General features: G+C 51.2%; 1 protein-coding gene across 1 annotated transcript; it reads left to right on the plus strand.

The window, feature by feature from the left end:
* The first annotated feature begins 18,009 nt into the window (after positions 1 to 18,009).
* LOC147119397 (uncharacterized) lies at positions 18,010 to 18,938 on the plus strand. Its single transcript, XM_085985001.1, has one exon. The coding sequence runs from the start codon at positions 18,010 to 18,012 to the stop codon at positions 18,850 to 18,852; it is 843 nt and encodes a 280-aa protein (XP_085841127.1). The 3' UTR covers positions 18,853 to 18,938.
* The last annotated feature ends 3,954 nt before the right edge of the window (positions 18,939 to 22,892 follow it).

The raw sequence follows: 22,892 nt of genomic DNA on the forward strand, positions 1-22,892 counted from the left end.
AATCCCCATGTACAATCCCAGGGTCAGAATCCCCATGTACAGTCCCAGGGTCAGAATCCCCGTGTACAGTCCCAGGGTCAGAATCCCCATGTACAGTCCCAGCGTTAGAATCCCCATGTACAGTCCCAGGGTAAGAATCACCATGTACAGTCCCAGGTTCAGAATCCACATGTACAGTCCCAGGGTTAGAATCCCCATGTACAGTCCCAGGATTAGAATCCCCATGTACAGTCCCAGGGTTAGAATCCTCATGTACAGTCCCAGGGTTAGAATCCCCATGTGCAGTCCCAGGGTTAGAATTCCCATATGCAGTCGCAGGGTTAGGATCCCCATTTACAGTCCCAGGGTTAGAATCCCCATGTACAGTCCCAGAGTTAGAATCCCCATGTACAGCCCCAGGGTTAGAATCCCCATGTACAATCCCAGGGTTAGAATCCCCAAGTACAGTCCGAGGGTTAAAATCCCCATGTACAGTCCCAGGGTTGGAATTCCCATGTACAGTCCCAGGGTTGGAATACCCATGTACTGTCCCAGGGTTGGAATCCCCCTGTACAGTCCCAGGTTTGGAATCCCCATGTACCATCCCAGGTATGGAATCCCCATGTACCATTCCAGGGTTGGAATCCCCATGTACAGTCCCAGGGTTGGAGTCCCCATGTACAGTCCCAGGGTTGGAATACCCATGTACAGTCCCAGGTTTGGAATCCCCATGTACGATCCCAGGGTTGGAATCCCCCTGTACAGTCCCAGGGATGGAATCCCCATGTACAGTCCCAGGGTTGGAATCCCCATGTACAGTGCCTGGGTTGGAATCCCCATGTACAGTCCCAGGTTTAGAATCCCCATGTACAGTCCCAGGTTTAGAATCCCCATGTACAGTCCCTGGGTTAGAATCCCCATTTACAATCCCAGGGTTAGAATCCCCATTTACAGTCCCAGGGTTAGAATCCCCATGTACTGCCAGGGCTGGAATCCCCATGTTCAGTCCCAGGGTTAGAATCCCCATTTACAATCCCAGGTTTAGAAACCTCATGTACAGTCCCAGGTTTGGAATCCCCATGTACATTCCCAGGGTTAGAATCCCCATGTACAGTCCCAGGGTTAGAATCCCCATGTACAGTCCCAGGTTTAGAATCCCCATGTACAGTCACAGGGTTAGACTCCCCATTTACAATCCCAGTGTTAGAATCCCGATTTACAGTCCCAGGGTTATAATCCCCATGTACTCCCAGGGCTGGAATCCCCATGTACAGTCCCAGGGTTAGAATCACCATGCACATTCCCAGGTTTGGAATCCCCATGCACAGTCCCAGTGTTAGAATCCCCATGTACATTCCCAGGGTCAGAGTCCCATTGTACAGTCCCAGGTTTAGTATCCCCATGTATAGTTCCAGGGTTAGAATTTACATATACTGTCCCAGGGTTAGAATCCCCTTGTACAGTCCCAGGGTTAGAATCCCCATGTGCATTCCCAGTGTTAGAATCCCCATGTACAGTCCCAGGGTTAGAATCCCCATGTACAGTCCCAGGATTAGAACAGCCATGTATAGTCCCAGGGTTAGAATCCCCATGTGCAGTCCCAGGTTTAGAATTCCCATGTACAGTCCCAGGGTTAGAATCCCCATTTACAGTCCCCGGGTTAGAATCCCCATGTACAGTCCCAGAGTTAGAATCCCCATGTACAGTCCCAGGGTTAGAATCCCCATGTACAGCCCCAGGGTTAGAATCCCCATGTACAGTCCCAGGGTTAGAATCCCCATGTTCAGTCCCAGGGTTGGAATCCCCATGTACAGTCCCAGGGTTGGAATCCCCATGTACAGTCCCAGGGTTGGAATCCCCATGTACAGTCCCTGGGTTGGACTCCCCATGTACAGTCCCAGGGTTGGATACCCCATGTACAGTCCCAGGGTTGGAATCCCCAGGTACAGTCCCAGTGTTGGAATCCCCCTGAACAGTCTCAGGGATGGAATCACCATGTACAGTCCCAGGGTTAGAATTCCCATGTACAGTCCCAGGGATGGAATCCCCGTGTACAGTCCCAGGGTTCGAATCCTCTTATACAGTCCCAGGGTTGGAATGCCCATGTACAGTCCCAGGGTTGGAATCCCCATGTACAGTCCCAGGGTTGGAATCCCCCTGTACAGTCCCAGGGTTAGAATCCCCATGTACAGTCCCAGGTTTAGAATCCCCATGTACAGTCCCAGGGTTAGAATCCCCATTTACAATCCCAGGGTTAGAATCCCCAATTACATTCCCAGGGTTAGAATCCCATGTACAGTCCCAGGGTTGGAATCCCCATGTACCATCCCAGGGTTGGAATCCCCATGTACTATCCCAGGGTTGGACTCCCCATGTACTGTCCCAGGGTTGGAATCCCCATGTACAGTCCCAGGGTTGGAATCCCCATGTACAGTCCCAGGGTTGGAATCCCCCTGAACAGTCCCAGGGGTGGAATCCCCATGTACTGTTCCAGGGTTAGAATCCCCATGTACAGTCCCAGGGATGGAATCCCCGTGTACAGTCCCAAGGTTAGAATCCCCATGTACAGTCCCAGGGTTGGAATCCCCATGTACAGCCCCAGGGTTAGAATCCCCATGTACAGTCCCAGGGTTAGAATCCCCACGTTCAGTCCCAGGGTTGGAATCCCCATGTACAGTCCCAGGGTTGGAATCCCCATGTACAGTCCCAGAGTTGGAATCCCCATGTACAGCCCCAGGGTTAGAATCCCCATGTACAGTCCCAGGGTTGGAATCCCCATGTACAGCCCCAGGGTTAGAATCCCCATGTACAGTCCCAGGGTTAGAATCCCCATGTTCAGTCCCAGGGTTGGAATCCCCATGTACAGTCCCAGGGTTGGAATCCCCATGTACAGTCCCAGGGTTGGAATCCCCATGCACCATCCCAGGGTTGGAATCGCCATGTACCATTCCAGGGTTGGAATCCCCATGTACAGTCCCTGGGTTGGACTCCCCATGTACAGTCCCAGGGTTGGATACCCCATGTACAGTCCCAGGGTTGGAATCCCCAGGTACAGTCCCAGTGTTGGAATCCCCCTGAACAGTCTCAGGGATGGAATCACCATGTACAGTCCCAGGGTTAGAATCCCCATGTACAGTCCCAGGGATGGAATCCCCGTGTACAGTCCCAGGGTTCGAATCCCCATATACAGTCCCAGGGTTGGAATGCCCATTTACAGTCCCAGGGTTGGAATCCCCATGTACAGTCCCAGGGTTGGAATCCCCCTGTACAGTCCCAGGGTTAGAATCCCCATGTACAGTCCCAGGTTTAGAATCCCCATGTACAGTCCCAGGGTTAGAATCCCCATTTACAATCCCAGGGTTAGAATCCCCAATTACATTCCCAGGGTTAGAATCCCATGTACAGTCCCAGGGTTGGAATCCCCATGTACCATCCCAGGGTTGGAATCCCCATGTACTATCCCAGGGTTGGACTCCCCATGTACTGTCCCAGGGTTGGAATCCCCATGTACAGTCCCAGGGTTGGAATCCCCATGTACAGTCCCAGGGTTGGAATCCCCCTGAACAGTCCCAGGGGTGGAATCCCCATGTACTGTTCCAGGGTTAGAATCCCCATGTACAGTCCAAGGGATGGAATCCCCGTGTACAGTCCCAAGGTTAGAATCCCCATGTACAGTCCCAGGGTTGGAATCCCCATGTACAGTCCCAGGGTTGGAATGCCCATGTACAGTCCCAGGGTTGGAATCCCCATGTACAGTCCCAGGGCTGGAATTCCCATGTACAGTCCCAGGGTTAGAATCCCCATGTACAGTCCCAGGTTTAGAATCCCCATGTACAGTCCCAGGGTTAGAACCCCCATTTACAAACCCAGTGTTAGAATCCCCATTTACAGTCCCAGGGTTATAATCCCCATGTACTCCCAGGGCTGGAATCCCCATGTACAGTCCAAGGGTTAGAATCCCCATGCACAGTCCCAGGTTTGGAATCCCCATGTACAGTCCCAGTGTTCGAATCCCCATGTACAGTCCCAGGGTCAGAAACCCAATGTACAGTCCCAGGGTTAGAATCCCCATGTATAGTTCCAGGTTTAGAATTTCCATATACAGTCCCAGGGTTAGAATCCACATGTACAGACCCAGGGTTAGAATCCCCATGTACATTCCCAGGGTTAGAATCCCCGTGTGCAGTCCCAGTTTAGAATCCCCATATACAGTCACAGGATTAGAATCCCCATGTACAGTCCCAGGGTTAGAATCCTCATGTACAGTCCCAGGGTTAGAATCCCCATGTGCAGTCCCAGGGTTAGAAATCCCATGGACAGTCCCAGGGTTAGAATTCCCATGTACAGACCCAGAGTTAGAATCCCCATGTACAGTCCCAGGGTTAGAATCCCCATGTACAGTCCCAGGGTTAGAATCGCCATGTACAGTCCCAGGGTTAGAATCCCCATGTACAGTCCCAGGGTTGGAATCCCCATTTACAGTCCCAGGGTTGGAATCCTCATGTACAGTCCCAGGGTTGGAATCCCCATGTGCAGTGCCAGGGTTGGAATCCCCATGTACAGTCCCAGGGTTGGTCTCCCCATGTACAGTCCCAGGGTTGGAATCCCCCTGTACAGTCCCAGGGATGGAATCCCCATGTACTGTCACAGGGTTAGAATCCCTATGTACAGTCCCAGGGATGAAATCCCCGTGTACAATCCCAGGGTTAGAATCCACATGTACAGTCCCAGGGTTGGAATGCCCATGTACGGTCCCAGGGTTGGAATCCCCATGTACAGTCCCAGGGTTGGAATCCCCATGTACAGTCCCAGGGTTAGAATCCCCATGTACAGTCCCAGGTTTAGAATCCCCATGTAGTCCCAGGGCTGGAACCCCCATGTACAGTCCCAGGGTTAGAATCCCCATGCACAGTCCCAAGTTTGGAATCCCCATGTACAGTCCCAGGGTCAGAATCGCAATGTACCGTCCCAGGGTTAGAATCCCCATGTACAGTCCCAGGGTTAGAATCGCCATGTACAGTCCCAGGGTTAGAATCCCCATGTACAGTCCCAGGGTTGGAATCCCCATTTACAGTCCCAGGGTTGGAATCCCCATGTACAGTCCCAGGGTTGCAATCCCCATGTACAGTGCCAGGGTTGGAATCCCCATGTACAGTCCCAGGGTTGGAATCCCCATGAACCATCCCAGGGTGGGAATCCCCATGTACCATCCCAGGGTTGGAATCCCCATGTACAGTCCCAGGGTTGGTCTCCCCATGTACAGTCCCAGGGTTGGAATCCCCATGTACAGTCCCAGGGTTGGAATCCCCAGATACAATCCCAGGGTTGGAATCCCCCTGCACAATCCCAGGGATGGAATCCCCATGTACTGTCCCAGGGTTAGAATCCCTATGTACAGTCCCAGGGATGGAATCCCCGTGTACAATCCCAGGGTTAGAATCCACATGTACAGTCCCAGGGTTGGAATGCCCATGTACAGTCCCAGGGTTGGAATCCCCATGTACAGTCCCAGGGTTGGAATCCCCATGTACAGTCCCAGGGTTAGAATCCCCATGTACAGTCCCAGGTTTAGAATCCCCATGTACAGTTCCAGGGTTATAATCCCCATTTACAATCCCAGGGTTAGAATCCCCATTTACAGTCCCAGGGTTAGAATCCCCATGTAGTCCCAGGGCTGGAACCCCCATGTACAGTCCCAGAGTTAGAATCCCCATGCACAGTCCCAGGTTTGGAATCACCATGTACAGTCCCAGGGTCAGAATCCCAATGTACAGTCCCAGGGTTCGAATCCCCATGTACAGTCCCAGGGTTAGAATCCCCATGTACATTCCCAGTGTTAGAATTCCCATGTACAGTCCCAGGGTTAGAATCCATATGTACAGTCCCAGAATTAGAATCCCCATGTACAGTCCCAGGGGTAGAATCCCCATGTACAGTCCCACGTTTGGAATCCCCATGTACAGTCCCAGTGTTAGAATCCCCATGTACAGTCCCAGGGTCAGAATCCCAATGTACAGTCCCAGGGGTAGAATCCCCATGTATAGTTCCAGGGTTAGAATTTCCAAATGAACAGTCCGCGGATTAGAATCCCCATGTACAATCCCAGGGTTAGAATCCCCATGTACAGTCCAAGGGTTAGAATCCCCATGTACAGTCCCAGGGTGAGAATCCCAATGTACAGTCCCAGGGTTAGAATCCCCATGAACAGTCCCAGGGTTAGAATCCCCATGTACAGTCCCAGGGTTAGAATCCCCATGTACAGTCCCAGGGTAAGAATCCCCATGTACAGTCCCAGGTTTAGAATCCCCATATACAGTCCCAGGGTTAGAATCCCCATGTACAGTCCCAGGCTTAGAATCCCCATATACAGTCCCAGGATTAGAATCTCCATGTACAGTCCCAGGGTTAGAATCCTCATGTACAGTCCCAGGGCTAGAATCCCCATGTGCAGTCCCAGGGTTAGAATCGCCATGTACAGTCCCAGGGTTAGAATCCCCATGTACAGTCCCAGGGTTGGAATCCCCATTTACAGTCCCAGGGTTGGAATCCCCATGTACAGTCCCAGGGTTGCAATCCCCATGTACAGTGCCAGGGTTGGAATCCCCATGTACAGTCCCAGGGTTGGAATCCCCATGAACCATCCCAGGGTGGGAATCCCCATGTACCATCCCAGGGTTGGAATCCCCATGTACAGTCCCAGGGTTGGTCTCCCCATGTACAGTCCCAGGGTTGGAATCCCCATGTACAGTCCCAGGGTTGGAATCCCCAGATACAATCCCAGGGTTGGAATCCCCCTGCACAATCCCAGGGATGGAATCCCCATGTACTGTCCCAGGGTTAGAATCCCTATGTACAGTCCCAGGGATGGAATCCCCGTGTACAATCCCAGGGTTAGAATCCACATGTACAGTCCCAGGGTTGGAATGCCCATGTACAGTCCCAGGGTTGGAATCCCCATGTACAGTCCCAGGGTTGGAATCCCCATGTACAGTCCCAGGGTTAGAATCCCCATGTACAGTCCCAGGTTTAGAATCCCCATGTACAGTTCCAGGGTTATAATCCCCATTTACAATCCCAGGGTTAGAATCCCCATTTACAGTCCCAGGGTTAGAATCCCCATGTAGTCCCAGGGCTGGAACCCCCATGTACAGTCCCAGAGTTAGAATCCCCATGCACAGTCCCAGGTTTGGAATCACCATGTACAGTCCCAGGGTCAGAATCCCAATGTACAGTCCCAGGGTTCGAATCCCCATGTACAGTCCCAGGGTTAGAATCCCCATGTACATTCCCAGTGTTAGAATTCCCATGTACAGTCCCAGGGTTAGAATCCATATGTACAGTCCCAGAATTAGAATCCCCATGTACAGTCCCAGGGGTAGAATCCCCATGTACAGTCCCACGTTTGGAATCCCCATGTACAGTCCCAGTGTTAGAATCCCCATGTACAGTCCCAGGGTCAGAATCCCAATGTACAGTCCCAGGGGTAGAATCCCCATGTATAGTTCCAGGGTTAGAATTTCCAAATGAACAGTCCGCGGATTAGAATCCCCATGTACAATCCCAGGGTTAGAATCCCCATGTACAGTCCAAGGGTTAGAATCCCCATGTACAGTCCCAGGGTGAGAATCCCAATGTACAGTCCCAGGGTTAGAATCCCCATGAACAGTCCCAGGGTTAGAATCCCCATGTACAGTCCCAGGGTTAGAATCCCCATGTACAGTCCCAGGGTAAGAATCCCCATGTACAGTCCCAGGTTTAGAATCCCCATATACAGTCCCAGGGTTAGAATCCCCATGTACAGTCCCAGGCTTAGAATCCCCATATACAGTCCCAGGATTAGAATCTCCATGTACAGTCCCAGGGTTAGAATCCTCATGTACAGTCCCAGGGCTAGAATCCCCATGTGCAGTCCCAGGGTTAGAATCGCCATGTACAGTCCCAGGGTTAGAATCCCCATGTACAGTCCCAGGGTTGGAATCCCCATTTACAGTCCCAGGGTTGGAATCCCCATGTGCAGTCCCAGGGTTGCAATCCCCATGTACAGTCCCAGGGTTGGAATCCCCATATACAGTCCCAGGTTTGGAATCCCCATGTACTATCCCAGGGTGGGAATCCCCATGTACCTTCCCAGGGTTGGAATCCCCATGTACAGTCCCAGGGTTGGACTCCCCATGTACAGTCCCAGGGTTGGAATCCCCATGGACAGTCCCAGGGTTGGAATCCCCAGGTACAGTCCCAGGGTTGGAATCCTCATGTACAGTCCCAGGGTTAGAATCCCCATGTGCAGTCCCAGGGTTAGAAATCCCATGGACAGTCCCAGGGTTAGAATTCCCATGTACAGACCCAGAGTTAGAATCCCCATGTACAGTCCCAGGGTTAGAATCCCCATGTACAGTCCCAGGGTTAGAATCGCCATGTACAGTCCCAGGGTTAGAATCCCCATGTACAGTCCCAGGGTTGGAATCCCCATTTACAGTCCAAGGGTTAGAATCCCCATGTACAGTCCCAGGGTGAGAATCCCAATGTACAGTCCCAGGGTTAGAATCCCCATGAACAGTCCCAGGGTTAGAATCCCCATGTACAGTCCCAGGGTTAGAATCCCCATGTACAGTCCCAGGGTAAGAATCCCCATGTACAGTCCCAGGTTTAGAATCCCCATATACAGTCCCAGGGTTAGAATCCCCATGTACAGTCCCAGGCTTAGAATCCCCATATACAGTCCCAGGATTAGAATCTCCATGTACAGTCCCAGGGTTAGAATCCTCATGTACAGTCCCAGGGCTAGAATCCCCATGTGCAGTCCCAGGGTTAGAATCGCCATGTACAGTCCCAGGGTTAGAATCCCCATGTACAGTCCCAGGGTTGGAATCCCCATTTACAGTCCCAGGGTTGGAATCCCCATGTGCAGTCCCAGGGTTGCAATCCCCATGTACAGTCCCAGGGTTGGAATCCCCATATACAGTCCCAGGTTTGGAATCCCCATGTACTATCCCAGGGTGGGAATCCCCATGTACCTTCCCAGGGTTGGAATCCCCATGTACAGTCCCAGGGTTGGACTCCCCATGTACAGTCCCAGGGTTGGAATCCCCATGGACAGTCCCAGGGTTGGAATCCCCAGGTACAGTCCCAGGGTTGGAATCCTCATGTACAGTCCCAGGGTTAGAATCCCCATGTGCAGTCCCAGGGTTAGAAATCCCATGGACAGTCCCAGGGTTAGAATTCCCATGTACAGACCCAGAGTTAGAATCCCCATGTACAGTCCCAGGGTTAGAATCCCCATGTACAGTCCCAGGGTTAGAATCGCCATGTACAGTCCCAGGGTTAGAATCCCCATGTACAGTCCCAGGGTTGGAATCCCCATTTACAGTCCCAGGGTTGGAATCCCCATGTACAGTCCCAGGGTTGGAATCCCCATGTGCAGTGCCAGGGTTGGAATCCCCATGTACAGTCCCAGGGTTGGAATCCCCATGTACCATCCCAGGGTGGGAATCCCCATATACCATCCCAGGGTTGGAATCCCCATGTACAGTCCCAGGGTTGGTCTCCCCATGTACAGTCCCAGGGTTGGAATCCCCCTGTACAGTCCCAGGGATGGAATCCCCATGTACTGTCACAGGGTTAGAATCCCTATGTACAGTCCCAGGGATGAAATCCCCCTGTACAATCCCAGGGTTAGAATCCACATGTACAGTCCCAGGGTTGGAATGCCCATGTACGGTCCCAGGGTTGGAATCCCCATGTACAGTCCCAGGGTTGGAATCCCCATGTACAGTCCCAGGGTTAGAATCCCCATGTACAGTCCCAGGTTTAGAATCCCCATGTACAGTCCCAGGGTTAGAATCCCCATTTACAATCCCATGGTTAGAATCCCCATTTACAGTCCCAGGGTTAGAATCCACATGTAGTCCCAGGGCTGGAACCCCCATGTACAGTCCCAGGGTTAGAATCCCCATGCACAGTCCCAAGTTTGGAATCCCCATGTACAGTCCCAGGGTCAGAATCGCAATGTACCGTCCCAGGGTTAGAATCCCCATGTACAGTCCCAGGGTTAGAATCGCCATGTACAGTCCCAGGGTTAGAATCCCCATGTACAGTCCCAGGGTTGGAATCCCCATTTACAGTCCCAGGGTTGGAATCCCCATGTACAGTCCCAGGGTTGCAATCCCCATGTACAGTGCCAGGGTTGGAATCCCCATGTACAGTCCCAGGGTTGGAATCCCCATGAACCATCCCAGGGTGGGAATCCCCATGTACCATCCCAGGGTTGGAATCCCCATGTACAGTCCCAGGGTTGGTCTCCCCATGTACAGTCCCAGGGTTGGAATCCCCATGTACAGTCCCAGGGTTCGAATCCCCAGATACAATCCCAGGGTTGGAATCCCCCTGCACAATCCCAGGGATGGAATCCCCATGTACTGTCCCAGGGTTAGAATCCCTATGTACAGTCCCAGGGATGGAATCCCCGTGTACAATCCCAGGGTTAGAATCCACATGTACAGTCCCAGGGTTGGAATGCCCATGTACAGTCCCAGGGTTGGAATCCCCATGTACAGTCCCAGGGTTGGAATCCCCATGTACAGTCCCAGGGTTAGAATCCCCATGTACAGTCCCAGGTTTAGAATCCCCATGTACAGTTCCAGGGTTATAATCCCCATTTACAATCCCAGGGTTAGAATCCCCATTTACAGTCCCAGGGTTAGAATCCCCATGTAGTCCCAGGGCTGGAACCCCCATGTACAGTCCCAGGGTTAGAATCCCCATGCACAGTCCCAGGTTTGGAATCACCATGTACAGTCCCAGGGTCAGAATCCCAATGTACAGTCCCAGGGTTAGAATCCCCATGTACAGTCCCAGGGTTAGAATCCCCATGTACATTCCCAGTGTTAGAATTCCCATGTACAGTCCCAGGGTTAGAATCCATATGTACAGTCCCAGAATTAGAATCCCCATGTACAGTCCCAGGGGTAGAATCCCCATGTACAGTCCCACGTTTGGAATCCCCATGTACAGTCCCAGTGTTAGAATCCCCATGTACAGTCCCAGGGTCAGAATCCCAATGTACAGTCCCAGGGGTAGAATCCCCATGTATAGTTCCAGGGTTAGAATTTCCAAATGAACAGTCCGCGGATTAGAATCCCCATGTACAATCCCAGGGTTAGAATCCCCATGTACAGTCCAAGGGTTAGAATCCCCATGTACAGTCCCAGGGTTAGAATCCCCATGCACAGTCCCAGGTTTGGAATCCCCATGTACAGTCCCAGGGTCAGAATCCCAATGTACAGTCCCAGGGTTAGAATCCCCATGTACAGTCCCAGGGTTAGAATCCCCATGTACATTCCCAGTGTTAGAATTCCCATGTACAGTCCCAGGGTTAGAATCCATATGTACAGTCTCAGAATTAGAATCCCCATGTACAGTCCCAGGGTTAGAATCCCCATGTACAGTCCCAGGGTTAGAATCCCCATGTACAGTCACAGGGTTAGAATCCCCTTGTACAGATCCAGGTTTGGAATCCCCATGTACAGTCCCAGGTTTGGAATCCCCGTGTACATTCCCAAGGTTAGAATCCCCATGTACAGTCCCAGGGTTGGAATCCCCATGTACAGTCCCAGGTTTAGTGTCCCCATGTACAGTCGCACGGTTAGAATCCCCATGTACAGTCCCAGGGTTAGAATCCCCATGTACAGTCCCAGGGTTATAATCCCCATTTACAGTCCCAGGGTGAGAATCCCCATGTACAATCCCAGGGTGAGAATCCCCATGTACAGTCCCAGGGTGAGAATCCCCATGTACAGTCGCAGGGTGAGAATCCCCATGTACAGTCCCAGGGTTAGAATCCCCATGTACAGTCCCAGGGTTGGAATCCCCATATACAGTCCCAGGGTTGGAATCCCCATGTACAGTCCCAGTGTCAGAATCCCCATGTATAGTCCCAGGGTTTGAATCCCAATGTACAGTCCCAGGTTTAGAATCCCCGTGTACAGTCCTAGGTTTGGAATCCCCATGTATCATCCCAGGGATGGAATCCCCATGTACAATCCCAGAGTTGGAATCCCAATGTACAGCCCCAGGGTTGGAATCCCCATGTACAGTCCCAGGGTTGGAATCCCCATGTACAGTCCCAGGGTTGGAATCACCATGTACAGTCCCAGGGTTGGAATCCCCAGGTACAGTCCCAGGGTTGGAATTCCCATGTACAGTCCCAGGGTTGGAATCCCCATGTACAGTCCCACAGATCGAATCCCCATGTACAGTCCCAGGGTTGGAATCCCCATGTACAGTCCCAGGGTGGAATACCCATCTGCAGTCCCAGGGTTGGAATCCCCATGTACAGTCCCAGGGTTAGAATCCCCATGTACAGTACCTGGTTTAGAATCCCCATGTACTGTCCCAGGGTTAGAATCCCCATTTACAGTCCGAGGGTTAGAATCCCCATGTACTCCCAGGGCTGGAATCCCCATGTACAGTCCCAGGGTTAGAATCCCCATGAACAGTCCCAGGTTTGGAATCCCCATGTACAGTCCCAGTGTTGGAATCCCCATGTACAGTTACCGGGTCAGAATCCCAATGTACAGTCCCAGGGTTAGAATCCCCATGTACAGTTCCAGGGTTAGAATCCCCATGTACAGTCCCAGGTTTAGAATCCCCATGCACTGTCCCAGGGTCAGAATCCCAATGTACAGTCCCAGGTTTGGAATCCCCATGTACAGCCCCAGTGTTAGAATCCCCATGTACAGTCCCAGTGTCAGAATCCGAAAGTACAGTCCCAGAGTTAGAATCCCCATGTACAGTCCCAGGGTTGGAATCCCCATGTACAGTCCCAGGTTTGGAAACCCCATGTACAGTCCCAGGGTTGGAATCCCCATGTACCATCCCAGGGTTGGAATCCCCATGTACAGTCCCAGGGTTGGACTCCCCATGTACAGTCCCAGGGTTGGACTCCCCATGTACAGTCTCAGGGTTGGAATCCCCATGTACAGTCCCAGGGATGGAATCCCCATGTACAATCCCAGGGTTAGAATTCCCATGTACAGTCCCAGGGTTGGAATCCCCATGTACAGTCCCAGGGTTGGAATCCCCATGTACAGTCCCAAGGTTGGAATCACCATGTACAGTCCCAGGGTTGGAATCCCCATGTACAGTCCCAGGTTTACAATCTCCATGTACAGTCCCATGGTTAGAATCCCCATTTACAATCCCAGGTTTAGAATCCCCATCGACAGTCCCAGGGTTAGAATCCCCATGTACTCCCAGGGCTGGAATGCCCATGTGCAGTCCCAGGGTAAGCATCCCCATGCACAGTCCCAGGTGTGGCATCCCCATGTAAAGTCCCAGTGTTAGAATCCCCATGTACAGTCCCAGGGTCAGAATCCCAATGTACATTCCCAGGGTTAGTATCCCCATGTACAGTTCCAGAGTTAGAGTTTCCACATGAACAGTCCGAGGATTAGAATCCCCATGTACAGTCCCAGGGTTAGAATCCCAATGTACAGTCCCAGGTTTAGAATCCCCATGTACAGTCCCAGGATTAGAATCCCCATGTACAGTCCCAGATTTAGAATCCCCATGTGCAGTCCCAGGGTTAGAATCCCCATGTACAGTCCCAGGGTTAGAATCCCCATGTACAGTCCCAGGGTTGGAATCCCCATGTACAGTCCTAGGTTTAGAATCCCCATGTACAGTCCCAGGGTCAGAATCCCAATGTGCATTCCCAGGGTTAGTATCCCCATGTACAGTTCCAGGGTTAGAATTTCCACATGAACAGTCCGAGGATTAGAATCCCCATGTACAGTCCCAGGGTTAGAATCCCAATGTACAGTCCCAGGTTTAGAATCCCCATGTACAGTCCCAGGATTAGAATCCCCATGTACAGTCCCAGATTTATAATCCCCATATACAGTCCCAGGGTTAGAATCCCCATGTACAGTCCCAGGGTTAGAATCCCCATGTACAGTCCCAGGGTTAGAATCCCCATGTACAGTCCCAGGGTTAGAATCCCCATGTACAGTCCCAGGGTTGGAATCCCTATGTACAGTCACAGGGTTGGAATCCCCATGTACAGTCACAGGGTTGGAATCCCCATGCACAGTCCCAGGGTTGGAATCACCATGTACCATCCCAGCGTTGGAATCCTCATGTACAATCCCAGTGTTGGAACCCCCATGTGCAGTCCCAGGGTTGGAATCCCCATGTACAGTCCCAGGGTTGGAATCCCCATGTACAGTCCCAGGGTTGGCATCCCCATGTACAGTCCCAGGGTTGGAATCCCCATGTACAATCCCAGGGTTGGCATCCCCATGTACAGTCCCAGGGTTAGAATCCCCATGTACAGTCCCAGGTTTAGAATCCCCTAGTCCAGTCCGAAGGTTAAAATCCCCATTTACAATCCCTGGGTTAGAATCCCCATTTACAATCCCAGGGTTAGAATCCCCATGTACTCCCAGGGCTGGAATCCCCATGTACAGTCCCAGGGTTAGAATCCCCATGCACAGTCCCAGGATTGGAATCCCCATGCACAGTACCAGTGTTAGAATCCCCATGTACAGTCCCAGGGTCAGAATCCGAATGTGCAGTCCCAGGGTTAGAATCCCCATGTACTGTTCCAGGGTTAGAATTTCCACATGAACAGTCCGAGGATTAGAATCCCCATGTGCAGTCCCAGGGTTAGAATCCCCATGTACAGTCCCAGGGTTGGAATCCCCATGTACCGTCCCAGGGTTAGATTCCCCATGTACAGTCCCAGTGTTAGAATGCCCATGTACAGTCCCAGGGTTAGAATCCCCATGTGCAGTCCCAGGGTTAGTATTCCCATATACAGTCCCAGGGTTAGAATCCCCATTTACAGTCCCAGGGTTAGAATCCCCATGTGCAGTCCCAGAGTTAGAATCCCCATGTACATTCCCAGGGTTAGAATCCCCATGTACAGTCCCAGGGTTAGAATCCCCATGTACAGTCCCAGGGTTAGAATCCCCATGTACAGTCCCAGGGTTGGAATCCCCATGTACAGTCCCAGGGTTGGACTCCCCATATACAGTCCCAGGGTTGGACTCCCCATGTACAGTCCCAGGGTTGGAATCCCCATGTACAGTCCCTGGGTTGGAATACCCATGTACAGTCCCAGGGTTGGAATCCCCAGGTACTGTCCCAGGTTTGGAATCCCCCTGTACAGTCCCAGGGATGGAATCCCCATGTCCAGTCCCAGGTTTACAATCCCCATGTACAGTCCCAGGGTTGGAATGCCCATGTACAGTCCCAGGGTTGGAATCCCCATGTACAGTCACAGGGTTAGAATCCCCATGTACAGTCCCAGGTTTAGAATCCCAATGTACAGACCCAGGGTTAGAATCCCCATTTACAATCCCAGGGTTAGAATCCCCATTTCCAGTCCCAGGGTTAGAATCCCCATGTACTCCCAGGGTTGGAATCCCCATGTACAGTCCCAGGGTTAGAATCCCCATGCACAGTCCCAGGTTTGGAATCCCCATGTACAGTCCCAGTGTTAGAATCCCCATGTACAGTCCCAGGGTCAGATTCCCAATGTACAGTCCCTGGGTTGGAATCCCCATGTACAGTCCCAGGGTTAGAATCCCCATGTACAGTCCCAGGGTTGGAATCCCCATGTACAGTCCCAGGGTTAGAATCCCCATGTACAGTCCCAGGATTAGAATCCCCATGTACAGTCCGAGGGTTAGAATCCCCATGTACAGTCCCAGGGTTAGAATGTATACGTTTGGCAAATACTCACCGTAGAACCCAAGTCAAGGGCAGGCCCACTGGGCCCTCTCTGAACCCGGTTTGCTGCTCTTTCTGTGCCCAGCACTGCCTGCACCCCCGGCGCATGGATGTGGAATTTCAGCCTCAGTGTTACAAGTTTTATCGGTTACAGGCTGGAGAGAGGAATAATTCAAACTGACCCAGAGCTGTGTGATTGGTTCAATCTGTATACCACTGAGGGGCCCTTTTAAATTTGAGTGGTCAGTTGTTCAAATTCCTGGTATCTCTACTCCCGGATATAAAAGAGGGGAGAGCTGTGTTTAAATCAAAGAGTCTCTTTGGAGATTCTCTGGGTGAAGGACCTGGTGAAAAATCAGTTAGAAATGTCCAATTAGCAGTTTTTGACCAATATCGACTCCCACAGGGATGGGGAATTCTAGAATAAGTAAGGAACCGGGCAGGATTTGAAAGGTATTAACAAAAGATTCGAGCGGCTCTTACTGTTGGGATCTTTCTTTATTTTGTCCGCTCAAAGAGTTAGATAACAGACTTCCTCCTGTGAATATAGAGCTGGATTATTGGGCCGTGATGTGCCTACTCATGTCTGTATGTACCTCCTGACAGTGATGACTTTTGTAAACAGCTTTTACAGGGTATTCAAAGGGGAGGATACACAGACGGGATTAAACCTGGGCCCTTCCTGTTCCTATGACTCAGTCGCACTGGGCGGTGCCTTTACCCACTGAGCCATTGGAAGGAGGGTCAGTGACCCTGCTGGAAAACGCAAGTGTGAGGCCTCAGGTGAGGACAGTGGAACAGCCTGTCGACACTCACGGTCGAGGTTCACACATTGAGATTGGGCACATGGGTCACACATTGGAGAGAAACTGGTGAGTGTACAACTGAACCCAGCCAGAGTCAGCACCTTCAGGAGAGGAGAGAGAGGGGAACCAGTGAGTGTCGAACTGAACCCAGCCTGAGTTAGAACCTTCAGGGGAGGAGAGAGAGGGGAACCAGTGAGTGTAGAACTGAACCCAGCCAGAGTCAGCACCTTCAGGAGAGGAGAGAGAGGGGAACCAGTGAGTGTAGAACTGAACCCAGCCAGAGTCAGCACCTTCAGGAGAGGAGAGGGTGGGGAACCAGTGAGTGTAGAACTGAACCCAGCCAGAGTCAGCACCTTCAGGAGAGGAGAGAGAGGGGAACCAGTGAGTGTCGAACTGAACCCAGCCTGAGTTCGCACCTTCATGGGAGGAGAGAGAGGGGAACCAGTGACTGTAGAACTGAACCCAGCCAGAGTCAGCACCTTCAGGAGAGGCGAGGGTGGGGAACCAGTGAGTCTAGAACTGAACGCAGCCAGAGTCAGCACCTTCAGGAGAGGAGAGAGAGGGGAACCAGTGAGTGTCGAACTGAACCCAGCCTGAGTTAGAACCTTCAGGGGAGGAGAGAGAGGGGAACCAGTGAGTGTAGAACTGAATCCAGCCAGAGTCAGCACCTTCAGGAGAGGAGAGGGGAACCAGTGAGTGTAGAACTGAACCCAGCCAGAGTCAGCACCTTCAGGGGAGGAGAGAGAGGAACCAGTGAGTGTAGAACTGAACCCAGCCAGAGTCAGCACCTTCAGGGGAGGAGAGGGAGGGGAACCAGTGAGTGTAGAACTGAACCCAGCCAGAGTCAGCACCTTCAGGGGAGGAGAGAGAGGGGAACCAGTGAATGTAGAACTGAACCCAGCCAGAGTCAGCACCTTCAGGGGAGGAGGAAAACTGGGAGCAGAGGAAAGAAATGTTGGAGATGGTACAATGGTTTGGATTTCAGCAGAGGGAGGAGGGAGAGTGTGTGGGACGGGGATTTACAGCTTTCGGTGAACGAGAGGAAAGAATGTTCCATAGAAACTAGAATTGTCTGTTCTGAATTTCTAACCTATACTTACAGTGATGACCTTTGTAAACTCCTTTTACAGGGTATTAGAAGGGGAGGATTTACAGACGGGAAACTCAAACCAAACATCACAACAAGATCTGACAGTCACTCAATTCATCAGGACCTGAATATCATCGGCCTTTGAATGTGGAAGGAGAAATGTTTGTCTGTTCTGTCTGTGGGAAAAGATTTCAAACATCAGTGTGACTGGAAAAGCACCGAGACACACACACCCGAGTGAGAGTGTTCCTGTGCACTGACTGTGGAAAGAGCTTTAACCAGTTACACAGCCTGAAAAAACATCGAACCATTCACAACGGGGAGAAACCGTACACGTGTTCTGTGTGTGGACGAGGCTTCAACCGATTGTCCAACCGGGAGAGACACAAGGACACCCGCACCATGGAGAAACTGTGGAAATGTGGGGATTGTGGGAAGGGATTCAATTACCCATCCCAGCTGGAAACTCATCGACGCAGTCACACCGGGGAGAGACTGTTCACCTGCTCCATGTGTGGGAAGGGATTCACTACTTCATTCAACCTTCTGACACACCAGCGAGTTCACACTGGGGAGAGGCCGTTCACCTGCTCCGTGTGTGGGAAGCGATTCAGTCTGTTATATAACATGCTCAGACACCAAGGTTTTCACACTGTTGCCACACAGTTTAATATCTCCGTGTGTGGGAATGAATTCACTCAATCGCCTAACCTGCCAAAACACCAGCGAGTTCACACTGACGAGAGTCTGTTTAAATGTTCTGACTGTGGGAACTGCTTTAAAAGCTCTGAGGAACTGATTAAACACCAGGGCGTTCACACTGGGGAGAGACCGTTCACCTGCTCAGTGTGTGGGAAGGGATTCACTAACTCCTCCAGCCTCACTGCACACCAACTTGTTCACTCTAATAAGAGTCTGTTTAAATGTTCTGACTGTGAGAAGAGCTTTAAAAGCAGAAAACATCTGATGCAACACCAATGCACTCACACCGGGGAGAGGCCGTTCACCTGCTCCATGTGTGGAAAGGGATTCACTCAGTCATCCACCCTCGCTGCACATCAACTTGTTCACACTGGTAAGAGACCATTTAAATGTTATGATTGTGAGCAGAGCTTTAAAAGCACAGCTGATCTCCTGAAACACCAGCGAGTTCACACAGGGGAGAGGCCGTTCACCTGCTCTGAGTGTGGGAAGGGATTCACTCGTTCAACAAGCCTATTGAGACACCAGCGAGTTCACAAGTGACTGCAGGGGTTGGATTCTGCTGTTAATCAGATCCAAGACTGAACCATGTTCATTCTGACATTTGGGGTTTGTTTCTGCTGATGTTAATAACCCCAATAACTGTGCTGGAGTTTAATATTCTGCTTATCTGTCGAATAAATCAGCTTCACTTCAAATACACAGTGTGTCGAGTATTTGATTTCTCCAAGATAAGAGACTAATTGATGTCCTGTTACAGACTGCTCCATTTTTGGGCCTTTTCTCCTTTCTAACTCTAGATTATTTTAGTTCTCAGACCTTCGGTTACTCTCATGGACAAGTCCCAGCTCCCCATACATTCCAGAGTTCCGCTTCCAGCCTTGGTGTCCAGAGAAGGTATCGGTAACACGTCCGGGATCACTAAACACAAAACCCAGTCTGTTAATCACTTTCAGCTACTGGACTTAGTGTGTGCCCCACAGCATCTCTCTCACCTTCGATGTGTGAATAGAGCATCGCGCCTGCAAACTTCGTTTTGAATTTGCCCTTGCCCCGGGTTTTCCAATGAGCTTGTCCTGGGGCCCAGTGGGCCTTCACTGCTCCGGGGTATTTCCGGGCATGTCCTTGCTGCCCCTGGAATTCCCACACATTGCCCCCTGGGTGTGAGGCCAGCGCTCTGTGCCTTTAAACACTGGAGTGAAGACGAGTCCTGCAGGCACACAGTCACCAGGAGGAGTTTCTAACTGTCCGCACTGACCTTTTGGGGAGATTATCCCACTTTTGGGCCGGTTGTGGTTTCTTCCCATTGTCCCGTTGCTTGTTCCCTTGGATTGGATCTTTATTTGTTCCCTTTGGTTTGGTTTCAGTTTCACTGCTGGACCCACCACTCAAAGCACTTTGTCTGATCTGCCCCCGGGAATGAGCAGACTCCTCCCTCACCTCCCACACTGCACCATCTATGTTTAAATGAGGGGAGAGTGTAAACCCGGGGAGTCCGTCGTATTCACCGGGCGAAATGTACCAGTGGCAGCGATGGACCAGGAGTGGAGTTTCAGCCCCGATATCTCACTCCCTCCACACAAGTCCAGATTAGCATCAGCCCCCTGCCCCGGGTTCACCTCCTCCACCCCCTGAAGACCAATCAGGTGAAAGAAGGACACCCTCTGTATAAAGAGACTCCTTGTATTCTCTCCCACCACTCGAATCCCTCAGATATCTGGGGAAGTGCACAGACTCATAGCTAAGGGTTCAACAGTCAATGGAAACACCAGGGGGGCAATGGACCCCCTGCCCAGAACACTGAATGGTTCAAAAGGGACAGACCCAATCCCATTGGTGATCATTAAAGGTGGAGGGTGAGAGCACAGTGAGGAGACCCACTGAGTGAATGTTTCAAACCCCATCGACCCCAGCACCATCTCCAGAGAGACTCTCAACTCAGGACAAAGACTTCTGAGAACAAACGGAGAGGGCAAGGGCTGGGATCTGCCACAGAACCTGCAGCCTGGGGAGTGTTTAATAGTCATCGGATCAAATATTCCTTGCAAACAGTGGACAACCATCAACTGCCTCAGAAACGGTCATGGTAGATGCTGCCACCTTCTCCATAGATGGAAGATTAAAGCATCCCCATCATGTGACTGTGGAGCTCCTGATCAGACCCTGGAGCCCATCATTGAGCACTGCCCTCAGAGGAAATTCACAGGCAGCCGACAAGATATCCACACTGTTACACAGGAAGCTTTGGCCTAGATATCTGACTTAGATATTGACATTTGATTTGCTTTGTTACTATCATACGAAAAAAGATCAGACTTTATCTGAGAGACTCCTTCAGACAGAGCCTGTCTGATCGGGTGGGGATCAGCGAATCAGACCCATACAGGTGAAGGTTTACACAGTATCTTTGAATCACCATTGCGAGGGGAGGTGGGTCTGTCCCCAGGAACCCTGATCTGTTACAGGATAAGGGAGATGGGTCTGTGGGGTCTGTCCCCAGGAACCCTGATCTGTTACAGGATAAGGGAGATGGGTCTGTGGGGTCTGTCCCCAGGAACCCTGATCTGTTACAGGATAAGGGAGATGGGTCTGTGGGGTCTGTCCCCAGGAACACTGGTCTGTTACAGGATAAGGGAGATGGGTCTGTGGGGTCTGTCCCAAGGAACCCTGGTCTGTTACAAGATAATGGAGATGGGTCTGTGGGGTCTGTCCCCAGGAACCCTGGTCTGTTACAGGATAATACATTTTTCAACATGATTTCCCATTCATAAAACCATGTTGACTCTGCCTAATCATATTGGCCCAGAAATCCGGGTCTCCATGGGTGAGTGCGCACGGGGTACTCACCCGTAGGCCCAATGGAAGTGCCGGTTTCCTGCATGCACTGCGCATGCGCGGGAAACCGGCACTTCCGTTCCCCTGAACGAAGGGGTTCAGAGGTCGAACGTGTGCGCGGGAGAGGCAGCGCGTGCGCATCGAACTTTGTTTTTTTTTGCAGGTTTTCCCGGGAGGGTAAGTCTCCAGAAGTTACACATTTGAAAAGCAGGTGTAAGGCCTGCTTTTTACAAGGTAAGTGGTGAATTAATTATAATTAAAACATTTTTTCCACAGGTTTAAAGTAAGGTAAGTTTATTTCTAGCCCCGTTAGAAAATAAAATTATTTTTTTCAAAAATTTAAATTGTTTAAAATGGTTATTTCATGTGAAATGTGATTTTTAAAAAATTTATTTGAAGATTTAATGATGTTATGGGGCCGTAGTATTTATAAGTTTTGACAGCTCTTCATGTCAAACTTATGAATGAAGCATTCCCTGCTCCGATTGGCTCCCCATGACCCACGTGATCCCAGGGGACGCTGCGAACTAACTGCGCCCCTGGGATACACAAGCACTGCGCGCTGGCAGCTGGAGAAGGCCCCGGATCGGAATTCCACGGGGGCCCACAGCTCAGCGGCCGGCACGCAAGGTAAGTGCAGGTCAGGGGCTTGCACCTGCGGGAAGCCCCCGATCCAAATTTCTGGGCCATTATGATTTTCTAAGTGCCCTTTTCCACTTCCTTGATAATGGATTCCAGCATTTTCCCGAGGACTGATGTCAGGCTAACTGGCCTGTAGATCGCTGTTTTCTCTCTCCCTCCTTTCTTGAATAGCGGGGTTACATTTGCTACCTTCCAATCTACAAGGACCTTTCCAGAATCTAGAGAATTTTGGAAGATCACAACCAATGCATCGACTATCTCCACAGCCACCTCTATTCGAACCCTAGGATGTAGGCCATCAGGTCCAGGGGATTTGTCGGCTTTTAGTCCCATTAGTTTCTCAAGTACTTTTTCTCGACTGATATGAATTACTTTAAGTTCCTCACTCGCATTAGCCCCTTGGTTCCCCACTATTTCTGGAATCTCAACCTTCTCCAATGTAGCTCACGCAGCTCCAGCTCGCACAGCCTTAGCCCGGGCTGTCCGCAGTGCGGCCGCAACATGCCCGTAGACTTGTACGAGTGGTCGGGACCTCTCGCCCTGACCAAGGTGGACGAGAAGCCTGCGCAGCCCCTCCATGTCAAGTATGACAACATGGACATAGATGTGCTGGGTAAAGTGCTGAGCCCGGCCCAGGTACTGACTGCAGCTGAGAGCTGAACACACAGGAACCGCTCCAGTGCCTGGAGCCAGCAACAAGAGGCAACAAAAGCAAGGAAGTTATGATGAACCTTCATAAAACACTGGCTCGGCCTCAACTGGAGTATTGTGTCCAATTCTGGGCACCGCACCTTAGGAAGGATGTGAAAGCCTTAGAGAGAGTGCAGAAAAGATTTACAAGAATGGTTCCAGGGATGAGGGACTTCAGTTACGTGGATAGACTTGAGAAGCTGGGGTTGTTCTCCTTAGAGCAGAGAAGGTTGGGAGGAGATCTAATAGAGGTGTTCAAAATCATGAGGGGTCTTGACAGAGTAGATAGAGAGAAACTGTTAGAGGACACAGATTTAAGGTGATTGGCAGAAGAACCAAAGGCGACATGAGGAAAAACTTTTTTACGCAGCGAGTGGTTAGGACGTGGAATGCACTGCTTGAAAGGGTGGTGGAGG

This window comes from Somniosus microcephalus, chromosome 4, assembly GCF_052327205.1.
Source record: "Somniosus microcephalus isolate GS21.2 chromosome 4, FLI_Smic_1.0, whole genome shotgun sequence".
In the NCBI taxonomy this organism is placed as follows: domain Eukaryota; kingdom Metazoa; phylum Chordata; class Chondrichthyes; order Squaliformes; family Somniosidae; genus Somniosus; species Somniosus microcephalus.

What these genes read in the sequence shown, in the direction of transcription:
- LOC147119397 (XM_085985001.1), top strand. Translation starts at nt 18,010, where the DNA reads ATGGAGAAACTGTGGAAATGTGGGGATTGTGGGAAGGGATTCAATTAC.